The sequence below is a fragment of the Anopheles arabiensis genome, chromosome 3 (genome assembly GCF_016920715.1).
Source record: "Anopheles arabiensis isolate DONGOLA chromosome 3, AaraD3, whole genome shotgun sequence".
NCBI classification, from domain to species: Eukaryota; Metazoa; Arthropoda; class Insecta; order Diptera; family Culicidae; genus Anopheles; species Anopheles arabiensis.
In genome coordinates, this window is record NC_053518.1 from 28,237,653 (window position 1) to 28,251,952 (window position 14,300).

At 52.5% G+C, this 14,300-nt stretch overlaps 2 protein-coding genes across 3 annotated transcripts in view; one reads left to right on the forward strand and one right to left on the reverse strand.

The window, feature by feature from the left end:
* Nucleotides 1-551: 551 nt before the first annotated feature.
* Nucleotides 552-12,526, reverse strand: LOC120902366 (collagen alpha-1(IV) chain). Of its 2 annotated transcripts, none has more exons than XM_040311064.1 (7): nucleotides 12,412-12,526; nucleotides 11,130-11,614; nucleotides 8,679-8,727; nucleotides 7,651-8,592; nucleotides 7,058-7,554; nucleotides 2,069-5,642; nucleotides 552-1,979 (listed from the first exon to the last, which is right to left on the reverse strand). In XM_040311064.1, the coding sequence occupies exons 2-7, from the start codon at nucleotides 11,147-11,149 to the stop codon at nucleotides 1,725-1,727; spliced, it is 5,337 nt and encodes a 1,778-aa protein (XP_040166998.1). In that variant the 5' UTR covers nucleotides 11,150-11,614; nucleotides 12,412-12,526; the 3' UTR covers nucleotides 552-1,724. The 2 variants fall into 2 exon arrangements, with proteins under 2 accessions (XP_040166998.1, XP_040166999.1); XM_040311065.1 differs by having other exon boundaries at nucleotides 11,130-11,618; nucleotides 12,412-12,516.
* A 174-nt stretch (nucleotides 12,527-12,700) lies between these two features.
* LOC120902365 (collagen alpha-5(IV) chain) overlaps nucleotides 12,701-14,300 on the forward strand; it is a 29,484-nt gene continuing 27,884 nt past the window's right edge. Inside the window, exon 1 of the mRNA XM_040311063.1 lies at nucleotides 12,701-13,372. Within this exon, the coding sequence (XP_040166997.1) occupies nucleotides 13,220-13,372 (153 nt within the window). The 5' untranslated portion in view covers nucleotides 12,701-13,219. The remainder of the gene's footprint in view (nucleotides 13,373-14,300) is intronic.

Here is a 14,300-nt window from a genome sequence, read left to right on the forward strand (position 1 = left end):
CGTTGTGTTTGGTTTTGTGTTCTCCGAGTTGCCGGTGAAAATCGACGGTTTAATAAACTTTAAATATATTAAAGTTGAATTTATACGTCTTCAATGGGATATTTTCTTGTTTGAGTGTGAATTAAAAAAAAATATTATCATTTCATGATAGTGAATCATCATTCGTGAAGGACAGACGACGATGGCATCCGGGAGCCTTTCTGGCAATATGCAGCAAATCATTTCTATTGGGTAAGCAAACATTAAACTCATTGTGATATCATGAACACGCTTAGATGGATAGTCTTTTAGGTTATTGAAGCGGAAAGCCAACTGGAATGGCATTACAAATCTTCCCAGCGCTTCTGTTGACGGTGCAGACGGTGCAAGCGGAAACCATAATGATCAACAACGACCGATCCGGCAGGATTTCTAATGGTAAGACGTTTATTTCACATTTCTTATCGCTTTTCTGTTACTGTTACATTTATAGCGCCATATAATATTAAAACAAAACTACTACTCGAAACGGTAGGGGCAGAAAGGGATCAGCTTTTCCTTTTTTTTAGATTTTTGTCTACCGTGTTTCACTGCTGAAAGCACACAGAACGATGGCAGTGGCTGAATCATGCGGGCAGAAGCATCATCAGTGACTGTGTTGGGTGTCAATTTGAAATGATAATTTTGTTTATTCGCTTCGGTTACAAAAGTAATTGGATAGGGAAGGCTGGAGGAAAAACAGAACATGTCATGGATATCATGGTTCGGGTTAGTAGTTTGTTCTTTTTCGTTTGGAAAGACCTTTTCCAACTGCCAGGCTTCCCATGGTAAAGCGGGCGTTTGTTTGTTTTCTCCTAATTCTTCTCCTAATTGCATGGCACACTGGAACTTATGTATTTGAACGCGCCTCATCACTACCCTAGACAGTGTTTGAGTGTAGGAAGGGGGGAAGGAGGGTGGTAGGAGAAAGGAAAATGCTTCCATGGAAGTTTGCTTAGCGGTGGCAGTTTTGGTGTTACTTTCTTTTGGCTATCTACGGAATCACATTATTGGAACATTCCTAGACCGTAAAAACACAAATACACAGGGGTGAGTTAAAGAGCTATTGGAAAATGGGAAGATTATGGAAAACACTGTATACTACAAACACATATAGACAGGCTAAAACCCTTTCTGACGGTACGGAAACATTGCTAACTTTAGCGAAGGAAGTATGGCAATTCATAATTAACGTTTTAACGGACACTTGTACACTTTCTGTAAATGTGTTCTCATGTTTATCGCTCTCTTGTTGGAATTGACCCTCTGTTACCTCTGGTTACTTTGATATTTGGTTGTTTTGCGTCCTACAGTATCTGCTAAATGCATGCGCGGGTGTTCGTTTGTGTTTTTGGTAGTTCTTGAACAAGCGTTTGCTTTTCTTCGTTGCAAATAATTTAATCCGCGAGCTTCCCATCGTTTCGTTCATTTCGACCCGCTCCCGGATAGTGTTACTGTGTGTGTGTGAAATCTTGTTCTGTTGTTGAGTAAGGCCCCAGGCATGTGTGGAAGGCAATGGTGTGGGCAACGTCAAGCGTCGGTAAACGGAAATTTGAATTCGTAAGCACTGTGAACACCCGAAGCTGAGTGGCACCGCAACGCCCGTCCCGTGGTCCCAAGGGAAAAGGGGGAAAAAAGATTTTGAAGGAGAGAGGAAAAGGGGAGGTACAAAAAGAGACGACCAAATCCTAATCCTACTCGGCAGCTCAGCGGCGGATGCACACCTGGCACCGAGATACTCGGCTAAGCAGGTTGCCGGCCTTGAGCGTTTGCTGCTCCGGCCGCTGGAACTGCTGGTGGTCCTCGAGCGAAACCAGCCAGAAGGAGGTTTGCGTTTCGTAGTAATGGCAGTGGCCCTTGCCACCGTTACACTCAATGAACGGTGTGGCGCGGAAGTCCTCCAGGCACGAGCCCGGCCCGGACAGTGACTGGCCACCGCCACCGTGGCCGACGGCAGTGTGCTGCAAGATGGAAAGAGAGAGAGAAGGTGAGCATGAAATGATGAAAAGTTTGATCAAGTTAAAGAACAGAGTACCGTTTTTGTACTTACCATTAGGAAACTGTAGCCAATCCATAGGCCGTCCCATCCGTTCGGACATTCCGGAATATGGAGCGTCTGGCTGTGCACCGCGATCACGTTGGTCGGTGCCTCACAGACCGTGCACCGAGAGATGTATGGGCGCATCTCGTTCTCCGTCACCGGCATCATCGGAATCGGCGCGGACGTCGACAGCCAGAATGTCCGATCGTTGCGGGACGCGTAGTTGCAGATGTTGTTCTGTCCGCAGGCCAACACGGGCAGCGTGGAGAACTTGCGCACGCAGGAACCGGCCGAACCGAGGTCCTGGTTGTGCGGATAGTCATTGCCGTCGACGTACAGCAGTGAGTAGCCGTCCCACAGCTTCAGATGGCCCGGCTCGCACATCGGCACCTCGTCCGACTGGCTGTGCCGCACCAGCAGGATGCCGGTGTAGTACGGTGCCGACTCGCAGTCCCGGCCCGGCTCACCCTTCGGCCCGGGCAGACCCGGCGCACCGTCGCGTCCGGGCCGTCCCTCGGGTCCAACGTCACCGCGCAGTCCCTGCAGGCCGCGCGCGCCCTCGAATCCGCGCAGTCCCATCTCGCCCGGCGCACCGGGAGCGCCCGGAATGCCGGCTGGTCCGGCCAACCCTGGCATGCCCTTGTCACCCTTCGGTCCGTTGAATCCGGGCGGTCCGGGCGGTCCCTTGCGCTGCGGGGGCAGCTGTGGCGTCTCACCCTTCTGGCCCTTCTCGCCCGGCGCACCGTTCAGGCCGGCCATACCGGGCAGACCACGGTCACCCTTCTCGCCCACCATACCGGGCAGACCGGCCACGCCTTCCAGTCCCGGCATGCCCCGGTCACCCTTCAGTCCCTGCGGCCCGTTCAGCCCGTTCATTCCGTCCCGGCCCCGTTCACCCCGCTCGCCCTTCGGGCCGATAAATCCTGGCGGCCCCTGGTCGCCCTTTTCGCCCTGCGGTCCCGGCAGCCCTCGCTGGCCCTGCGGTCCGGGCAGTCCGTCCTTGCCGGGGCGGCCCATTAAACCGGAATCGCCTCGGTCACCCTTTTCGCCCTGCCGGCCAAGCGGGCCGGGCGGTCCGGGCGGTCCCATCGGTCCGGGCAGGCCAGACAGTCCTTTGTCGCCCTTTTCGCCCAGCAAGCCGGGCGGCCCATCGCGACCCATCTTCCCCGGCCGGCCCGGCAGACCCTTTTCGCCCTTCACCACCGGGCAGGAGTCGCCCTTTTCGCCCATCGGTCCCATGTCGCCCTTCATGCCCGGCAGCCCGTTCAGTCCGGCCGGTCCGGGCAGTCCGGGCAGCCCCTGGATGCCCATCTCGCCCTTGGTGCCCATGTCGCCCGGCAGGCCCGGCGCACCGACCTTGCCCGGGCGTCCGATCGCACCCGGGAAACCCGGTTCACCCTTGTCGCCCTTGATGGCGGCCGCCGTAGCTGGCAGACCGGGCGAACCCGGCACACCACGGTCGCCCTTGCGTCCCATCAGCCCCACCGGTCCCATTAGTCCCTGGTCACCCTTTTCGCCCAGTTCGCCCCGCTCGCCGATGCGGCCCGGTTCGCCCTTGAAGCCCTTCTCGCCGTCGTACCCGCGCGGACCAGCGGGACCTTCCGCTCCGGGCAGTCCGTCCATGCACGGTGCACCAGGCACACCCGGCAATCCGGTCGTACCCTTGTCGCCCTTCACGCCCGGGAATCCAGGGACGCCCATGTCGCCCTTCACCCCGTTCAAGCCCGGCAGCCCATTGATGCCCGTCAGGCCAACGTCACCCTTTTCGCCCTGCGGCCCAGGTCGACCGTAGCCGGGCACGCCCGCATCACCCTTCGGTCCGGACGGTCCCTCCAGCCCGGGCAGTCCGTCGTTACCGCGCAGTCCCGGTACGCCCGGCTCACCCTTCTGGCCCTTCTCCGACGCGGCACCCGGTTCGCCCGGCGGTCCCTCCGGTCCGGTGTATCCCTTGTCGCCCTTTTCGCCCGACAGTCCGGGCAGACAGGCCGGTCCCGGCAGCCCGGCCAGACCCTTGTCTCCCTTCGGTCCGAGCATACCGGGCGGGCCCGTCTGTCCCATCAGTCCCTTCATACCGATTTCGCCCCGATCGCCCTTTTCGCCCGGTTCGCCCTTCGCGCCCTGCGGACCCCGTACGCCCTGAATGCCCGGCGCTCCCATCATACCCTTGCGGCCCTGGAAGCCCTTCAGCCCATCGTTACCCGCCTGGCCCATTTCGCCCTTCTGGCCGGGCAGGCCGATCACGCCCGGTGCGCCAACGTCTCCCTTCAGACCGGCCAAACCCTTCACACCGTCCATACCGGGCCGGCCCGGTGCGCCCGGGTGTCCCGCTGGTCCCTTCGGCCCCGGCTCACCCTTCGGTCCCACTTCGCCCGGGAAGCCAGGCTGTCCCGGAATGCCCAAATCGCCCTTTTCGCCCGGATAGCCCACGGAGCCGGGTTGTCCCGGATCGCCCCGATCGCCCATGCCGCCTCGATCGCCCTTCGGTCCTCGCAGGCCCGGGTTACCCTTCGGGCCGGGCGGACCCACCATCGACAGACCCGGATCACCCTTGCCACCCTTCGAGCCGGGCAGTCCCGGTGCTCCGGGCATACCGTCACGGCCAGGCGCACCCGGCGGTCCCAGCGGTCCCGTATTACCCTTTTCGCCCCGCAGTCCCGTCAGTCCGCGCGGTCCTACTGGCCCGGGTGCTCCCGGCGGCCCAGCATTACCCTGCATGCCCGTCCGTCCCTGTTCGCCCATTTCGCCCTTGTCGCCGCGAATTCCCTGAATGCCGGGGGCGCCCTTCTCGCCTTGCGTGCCTGGCGGTCCACGGATCGCTTCCTCGAGGTTCGGCGGAATGCTGGCGCACCGGCCCGGCTCACCCTTCAGCCCGGAGTAGCCCTTGTCGCCCTTGTCGCCCGAGTAGCCCACGTTACCCTTCAGCCCCGGTTCACCCTTGACCGTTTGTCCGTGCCGGCCGGGCAGACCGTCCTTGCCCGGCGCGCCGGGCGCTCCGTCAATGCCCGCCTCGCCCGGTCGTCCCTTGTCGCCCTTCATGCCACGCAGTCCCATCTTGCCCTCCGGTCCGACCGGTCCGGGGAATCCTTTCTCGCCCTTGACGCCCATCAGGCCCTTTTCGCCCGCTTCGCCCTTGTCGCCCTTGATGGGTTTCAGCTGATCCATTGGTATTTCCGCATCGCGACCCGGCTCTCCCGATGGGCCCGGGGGACCGAGCAGACCCGGCTCTCCCTTGGGGCCTGGCTCACCGCGCAGTCCTGGTGTTCCATCCTCGCCCGGCATGCCGGGGTATCCTCGTTCGCCCGGCACACCGCTCGCTCCCGGGCGGCCTGGTTCGCCGGCATAACCGCGTTCGCCTTTGTCACCCTTCAGTCCGGGCCGGCAGTCCGTACAGCGTCCACCAAGCTCTCCCTTAAGACCGCGCTCACCCTTCGCTCCGGGGAGTCCCGGACGGCCGGGTTCGCCCTTTTCGCCATCACGTCCTGGTAGTCCTGGCGCTCCCGGGCGTCCTTCCTTTGCGTCACCGGGCGTACCCATCACACCCTTGAAGCCACGCTCGCCTTTCTGTCCCTTCAGTCCGGGGAATCTGAAGTTGAAGTGAACATTACGGATTAAATATGGTTTGTTTGTAAATTTGAGATATGCTTCACAAATCTTTTGAATCTTTGAAACTTCAATGATGAAGCATTTGAATCTTGAATCGAATCTTCAAAGATTTCATTGATTTCAGAAGCTTATTGTATCTTTAATGATTTTTATGGGCCTCAAAAGATTCCAGAATCTTCGATGAAAAGTTCAAAAGAACGAGATAAAAGATTTAGTATTTAACCATGTGATCTATGTTTGAACGTTGTTGTAGGAAACTACGGATACGGATAGAAGATTGGATACATCATGAAACCACTATGCACAAATAAAAGGGATACAGTGTTTTACAAGCCTGAATCGAATGTCTTCAAAACTATTTCAGAAGCTCAAGATTCAGTTTTGCTGTCAAAAGTTGTTGTTTCTCCGCACCAATGCTATTTTTACAGGCGCAATATGATTTTTCAAACGCACAAGGTGTTTTTTCAGAGACCTTTCGCAACGTTTTGCGAATACAATCATGGACTTTGAGAATTTTGGATTGAAATCAATACTATAATGCGTTTTAGTATTATATTTATGACATATTACGTATTTATTGTAAAAATGAAGATTTTCTGCGGATGTGAGTGCTGGATGTGAGTGCTGGATGTAGAGGATGTGCTAGTGCTCGTAGCTTTTTGCACAGAAAATCCTCATTTTTTACAATATTTGTGTTGTGTTTGATAAATATAACGCTAAAACGCATAAAAGCATTGATTACAATTAAATAACCTCAAATGCATAGTTCAATTTGCAGCAAGTTGGCTGAAAAACACTTAGTCTGTTTGAAAATTCATATTGCGCCTATTAATTTTTGACAGCCAAATTCAATCTTGAGATTTTGAAATTGTTTTGATGACATTCGATTCTGACTTGTAAAGCTTTGTAAAGGTTTAAGAGGTTTTACGAATTGGAGCAACACAAATGTAACAAAAATGTAGGAACTGTCAATAATGTTCAAATTCGACAGGTCATATATTAGCGAAATTATTCACTTTGCTTCAAAATCGATGCAAACTGTAAAGTTAAGCTGTGGAGAGCGATGAAGGAACAAAAAAGAAATGAAGTCTTCAGAGAGAGATTACTAAAGATTCATGAAATTTTGAGAGCCTAATGAATCTTTGGGGATTCATGAATCTAAAAATTTAATCATTCATGAATCATTATAGGTACATGAATCGTTTGATATTCTTGAATTTAGGAGACTTAATAATTTTTGAAGATCCACGAATCTGTAAGATTGAGATTTAAGTTGAAATAATAATTTTGAAAATTCATTCCGATTCGCGAATCTGAATTTGAGTCCTGAGTCCTCTAATCTGAGTTAGAGTAACCCATCTCCCCAAGTGTAAACGCACAAGATATTCCACTTACCCAGCCATACCGGCGTTACCCTTCTGTCCGGGAATGCCATAGCCCGGCTGTCCCGGCTCACCGCGCAGACCCTCGGGTCCGGGCTGGCCAGGGTAGCCGCGCGGGCCCTGCGGTCCCGGCATACCGACCGATCCCGACTCGCCTTTGTCGCCCTTGTCGCCCGGCATACCTTCGGGACCGGGCCGGCCAGGCACACCCTGGCCGCCCTTCGGGCCCATCTGTCCCCGCTCGCCCTTTTCTCCGTCGAATCCGTCCATGCCCTTCGGGCCCTGCGGTCCTTCGTAGCCGCGCGGTCCCTTCGGACCGGGCGCGCCGGGTCGTCCTTCGCCGCCGCCGGGCGCACCGGCCGGCCCAGCAATACCGGGCTGGCCCGGAATGCCGTCCCGGCCCGGCTCACCCTTCGGTCCGCTCTGGCCCTTCAGTCCGTGCAGTCCTTCCGAGCCGCGGTCACCCTTCTGGCCGGGCAGGCCCACCGGTCCAAAGTTACCGTCGCGCCCCTAGATGTAGGCAATGTGCAGCACGCAAAAGAAGTTGTGTGTGTTAGTACCCGTACCGATCGCCAGATGGCGCTAGCGCCGTCATTCTCTACTTACTCGCGGGCCCGGCTGTCCAGGCAAACCCTTCTCGCCCTTGTGGCCTCGCTCGCCCACCTGCCCCCGGTCGCCGGCCTGTCCCTTCTCGCCGGATCGGCCCGGTTCGCCCGGCTCGCCGCGGTCGCCCTTCTCGCCCTTCGGTCCGGTCGTCGTCGTCGTGCCCGTGGCGCCGTACACCTCCTCGCCCTTCGCGCCCTTCTGGCCCTTCTCGCCCTTGATGCACACGCCTTTGTCGCCCCGCTCGCCCCGCACACCGGGCGTACCGGGGACACCCTTTTCGCCGGGTCGGCCGGGGAAACCGCGCGGTCCTACCTCGCCCTGCGGCCCCGGCAGTCCTTCCAGTCCATCGTTGCCCGGTTCGCCCTTCTGGCCCTTGTTGTAGTTCTCCGGATGCCGCGCCGGTTCGCCCTTCTCGCCCTTCGTGCCGGGGATGCCGGCGTAACCGCGGGGGCCCGGATTTCCCGGCAGCCCGGACAAACCGGGCAGACCGTCCGTGCCGTTGCAACCGTCCCGACCGGCCAGCCCTGGTGCTCCCGGCACACCCGGCACACCGTTCGTGCCGGGGATGCCCGGGTAGCCGGGCAAACCGTCCCGGCCCCGGTCGCCCTTCGGGCCCTGCAGCCCGACCGGGCCCGGTTCGCCCTTGGTGCCCTTCTCGCCCGGCAAACCCTCCGACCCGGGGAACCCGCGCACACCCTTCGCACCCTTCAGCCCCATCGGTCCGGGCAGGCCGCGGTTGCCCTTTTCGGCGAAACATTTCGGCAAGCAGCAGCCGCCGGAGGTGCAGTTCTTGCCCGGTGGTCCCTGTGGTCCGCTGGCCGTGTCCATTATGCTGTAGCTCGGGTCGATCTGTGGCGCTAGCTGTCGTGGATATTCCTGCTCCTGTCGCTTAAACAGTCCGACGCCGGAGTTGTCATTGTTGTTGCTGGACGCCCAGAATTGCTGAGGAATGAAAGGCGGGAAAGGCAAAGAACAGATGTTACGTTCAGACGAACCGGTCGATCGTCTGACTTCCAGCCCGAACTTACCGCGTACGTCTGTTGTCCGAACCAAACTACCAGCGAGGTAGTGACTAACCTGCAAACGTGGAGAAGAGAAAGCATCAGCATCAATTGATCATGGGTGTGAAGCGGCTGTCAAAAAAGCCGCTGTTTTACAAGGCGTGAAGCGATGGTCAGAGCCGCCAACCGAGCTGACGAGCGGCTCTCATTCATAACCGGCCGATGTGCGCCGCCATTATCAGAGTCGAGTAGCGCTAAAAACTCAAACACGCTCGCTCCTACGGGTATGGCGGGCTTGGGCTCGCATGTGCTCGCAGGCCGGACTCGTCGGCGGCTTATCGGTGCGCCAGGGCCCTTTCCTGATAGCCTTTTCCTTCGTGCTCATGCTCGCGGGATGTGACGCAACGCCATCGTGGAGGAACAGTGTCCGAGAGGCAATCTTTTTTCGTACTTCTTTTCTTTTTTTCTGAGTCGGCAGGGGCGACTACTTCAGGAAGTGACGTCCAGATATGCTGCGCTCTGGGCGTTAAGGGTTTTTCTTTCGTGTACAGGATCGGATGTCCGATCGCGTGTGTGCAGAATTCGATAAAAGAAAAGCGACGACAGTTCATTGACCGTCGGCGGGTCAGATAGTGGGCGGGTGGTCTTGGGACAGTGCTCGTGGTGACAGATTAATTTAGGCTAGATAAATTGCGTATGTCCCATTAATGTCCCATAAATTGGCCTATTTCTTATGACTCTTGAAGGTCTTAGGGTAGTCATCATTGTAGGGCGTAATATTAAGACTGTTTTTTGTGTATTAAAAACATTAATATGACGAGTTCTCTCTGGGATACTGGGTTTGATATATAACCTATTATCATGCGAAAATCAAATATCCAAAACCTTTCGTATCTTCTGATCTTGAAGTAGGATAATTTTATTGGAGAGTGTAAAAATCTAACATCCAAGTTGAGGGCAGTTTGAGTTAAAAATTAGTTCAAATTGTCAAAAAAGAAAGAGACGATCTCTAAATACATTATGGCTCGGTACTTATGAACTAACTAAAGCATTCTAGTACCAAACTCAGCATGTCCTGTGCAACATGTAATATTAATAATAGTTTTTTGTTCAAAACCTTTATCTACGACAGTAAATAACTTCAAGTACGAGTAAAACGGGCAAAAGTCGTTCAATTTAAAAACTGTGATATTTTGTTTTAGCCATATTGTTTATAGACATATTGCACGTTTCTATGACATAAAGAAACATTACAAACGTCTCAGAAATAGCAACCAAATTATTAAAATTCTAACTCTAACTGAATTGACTTTCTATTCATTTCTTACTAATTTAGAGGCTACTGAAATAGGCTGATTGAATCCATTTTTCTATAAGTCATCTGCATTCAGACAGACTAATCGCTATAGGAATTTTTTCCTGAACTATGGTTTTAATGATTCTGAATCTATAGCCAACGCAGACCCAGTATTTTCGAATGATTGATTATTTTACTTTTCTCACCGGCCCTAGTTGACCTTAAAATATATGACATCGATTCCGTAACTTTCGTGGATGTTTCTTTAGTTCCATGGCCGTTTTATAACTCTGTATGATCATCTGTAATAAATGATTTAGCCCAAAACTGTACTAATGCGTCTTGAAACCTGGAATCGATACTCGTTCGTCATTGTAAATAGCCGTATTTGCCAGGAAACTCAAGGTCCTAGGGCATAGAAAGTAATTTTCCAGAAGTTTGTACGAAATCATCCCCAACAATCATCCAATTGATGGAAATGGCACTGTTTGAGCTATTCGTAAAGGAATGTTAAACATGAAATGTGTGTTTTTGGTCGATCAATTAAATGTTTGTCCAAACATACTTTCTTTACCAATGCATCATGAAATGTACCGTCGCTTTTTACCCGTTTTCAGCGTTTCTCTGGAAACACTGGTTTGTATTTTATTTAACCAAAGCTGCACAACAACATGTTAGTTTGCAAGCAAAAACCAGACAGCTCATGATTATATGATATGTTTTAAAACCAAAGTGAATACCCCACTGTTAGAAAAACAGTTTCGCTCTCTTGCCGCATGTTGACGATAATTTTGCCACAACAAGCAAATTAATAAAAGGCTACATTCTTCCAGCCCAGCAGAGCCACCGTAAAAAGGGCAGTCCGTGCGCTCCTTCATTTCGGTTCCATCAGCAGAGTTATCTGTCGTACCGTGGCAACCGACGGGAGTATGCAGAAATAGGACAGGACAAGGAGGGGGGAATACTAGCACGCCCGGGACTATTCCACTCATTTGACCCACTCAGCGTAATCCGACCGGGGGACGGTCAGGGAGTGGTTTCGGGAAAGAAAGAAGCAGTAGAAGGCCGTACGTAACGTAAGACGCGCAGGGATATGCTGCAACGGTTCTGGTCAGCGTGGTAACCAACAGGGCGCTGCTCGTTCTCGTACGTGTTTGTGTGACATCAGCTCTTACGCTTACCATTTTATTCGGGTCCCCATTGTGATGGTGGCCCTGACCGCACAGCCCTACGAGGCAGGGCCGATGTAGCAGAGGGACGACTAGCAGCGAGTATTAGCCAGCTTGGCTTGTAGATGGCACGCGGGATCGTACTGATCAGCACCGTGCGGGGACCACTTCGCGGCTGGGATGCGCACTTGTTGTGGGGTCAAGCCTTATTTTCACTTTACACGCTGCAGTGCGAACGAAGCAGATCTTATTCTTTTTTTTTCAAACACTTGAATTTGCTACAAAAAATTACACTGTTTTGCCGTTGTTCACACTTCCGGACACACACATACAAACACACTAAACACTTTCTATCTCACGCTTGCTTTGCATAACAGACACGATCGGTCAATATATCACAATGTATTATTTGGTTTTAGTAGTCGTTTCGATTCTTGCTTATCTACTCCGTATTTTCCGTGGTGAGAAAATTCGAGCGAAATTGAACACTGGAATCACTTTCTGGATGAGAAATTAAGTTGTACGATAAATTAGATAATAATCACGGAAAAGATTATATCATTAAGAAAAAAGCCTGGGCTGGGTTTAACAATTATACGATTCTGAAAAATATTCTAAAGATATTCCATTATTCACCAGAACTCTAGCAAATCACAAATCTCGCTTATCTCAAAGTCACAAAGTCGCGTATCTACAGTTTTCTGTGAAAAACGTGCAAATAATTGAATAAACCAAGAAATTCAAGCAAGAGAGAGATGGTGATTTTTCCAAAAATGTTGTATGGACGGGTTCGTGAGAAACATACTAATGCAAAATTAACAAGTGATAGATCTGTCTGAAATTCGATCAATTTTTGCTCAAAACTCCGCAGATCTTAAATGTCTGAAAATTCACACAAATCAACTCCAGGCACATCACCCAGAAGATCGCTCTGAGAAATCACTTCCAACGAAGATCACACAACACCTAAATCACTGGGTTTCACTACGACGAGTATCACGGCGTATTCTTGCCCCTCTTCCGGATGGTTGGCTGGCACAACCCGACTGCAAGATCACTCAATTCCTTCTTCGGTTCTGCGCAGCGACGGCAAGAAGGCAAAAATCTTGCCCGAAACCCCCGAACACTACTGGGCCCCTTTCACCACTCACGAAACTCTCAACCCAAGAAGCCTGCCAACTGTGGGGCACCGCAGCAAACACTAAGGCTAAGTCGGAGGGAATAATGTGGGTATGTGTGTGTGTGTGTGTGTGTGTGTGTGTGTGGAGTTGGAACAATTGTCCAAAGTGCCTACGGGTCGGGACCACCACACCAGGGCGCAGCAGTTTGACGGCTACCACAGCTACCGATCCAGCGCGTCCGATCGTCCACAGTGTACTGACTACCAGAGGATCTCGGCAATTTTCTCGAGCTCTTGGCACTGGCCGGAGCCGCACTCGCACGCCCGAACCGGTGCGGGTCGCACTCGGGCCGTGCTCGGGTCGCGCTCGGGTCGCGGTTGTGCGCGCGCGGCCTGCAGCGGGACGCGTGCGGCACCGGACCGGGACGGGGCTGAGCCGGCAAGATGGCAAGAAAATGTTACCGCCCGGTCCGGGCCCGTTAGTAGCGATTCGAACGTTCAGAACATTCGATCGGAGCGCGCGCGCGTGTGTTTGCTGTTGGATCGAGGCGTCGTTTGTCGCCCATTCGTGTCCGTGTGCGCACCATAAAGCGCCTCGTCGGGGTGTTGCTGCCGCGCGAGGTGGTTGTAATTTTCCAGCGACCGCCAGCCAGCCAGGCTTTCTTCGTGGCTCGGAGCGGAGCGCTCTGGGCTCACGCGACAAGCATTTGAACTTGGAAATATTGCCCCCCTAAGTGAGAGTGTCGTGCGTGTGTGTACGTGTGTGTGTGTGTGGAGAGAGCATTCCCAGCCACATTCCTACAGTGTTGCTGTTGATCCTTCGCCCTCGTTGGAAGGAATCATTTCAAGCAACTATTTGACAGATCGCGTGTGCATGTGCGGCCGAAGCTTCCGGCGTTTGGGACAGTAGTAGTCGTTGCAAAATAGAATAAAATCGAACCGCGGGTGAATAGTGTGCTCGTCGGCACAAAAACGGAGAGCCATGCTGTGGCCCGCGGACCCCACGCTCACGGGGGGTCTGGAACGTAAGGACATCGTCCAACGGAGGCGCCGAAGCTCTGCTGGGTCGGTGACGCGCGGTGTGGCGCTTTTCGTCACTTCGGTGCTTCTGATAATACAGCCATCAACGGCAGCGGTATGTTATTTGTTAAAGATTTATTTCATATTTAATATCTGTATTATTCATGCCAAAAGAAAGCCTTTTCGTCTGCAATTTAGAGCATTATCCCTTAAACTGATTTTTAAGATTACTTTTGTTCAGTTTGTTTTATTGTGTTTATCTTGTATTGCAAAGGAAATGGATTTATATTTTACGAAAAGATGAATATGTTACAAGCAGTCATTGGATGCTGTTGGTACAGATTTTCAGCTTGCATTTATCAGTTTTCCTCGCGCTCGTTTAAAGTATGGTGCACTAAATGTGAAAGCTGGTGTAGATTACATTTCCCCACGCTGTATGCTCCTGAAGCACGCATTGGCGCCCTTTTTTGGTTCCCATTGGTTGGTCTGCAGACTGCTTATATTGCCGCCCTACTTTGTCATCTGGTCTACAGGTTGGTGGTCTAATGGTTGGCGCGACGGTTCTGGCAAAGGTCGGCCGCTGTTCGATTCTCATCTGGGGACCCGCCGACAAAATGTGTGGTACACTCCCTAGATGTCCCTAGAAAGCCTGTATAAAGTTATCGTAATTAACTCGTTTTGCAAAGACAAAGATTACTTAGTGTGAATATCGCGCACTACCATTGTCTTGTACACCCCCTTTATGTTGCTGTTGTTATTGTGTTGAGATGGAAGTGTTTTCTAATCCAAGGTACGAGTATAAATTTTTGGATCCTAGTTACTTCACCATTAGGGGCTACACGTTGTTCTCTTCTTTCCCTTAATACTCATACTCTGTTATCACTTTTTGGCTTCAAGACGAAAAAAAATCTTTAGTGGTCAAAATCTGTAAGAAAGACATTATAATTGTTTCAGTATTTCCCAAAATACGACTTCATAACTTACAATATTCTCCAAAACGATTGTCACACCAGCTGTCAGAAAAGAAAATCCATTCCACATAT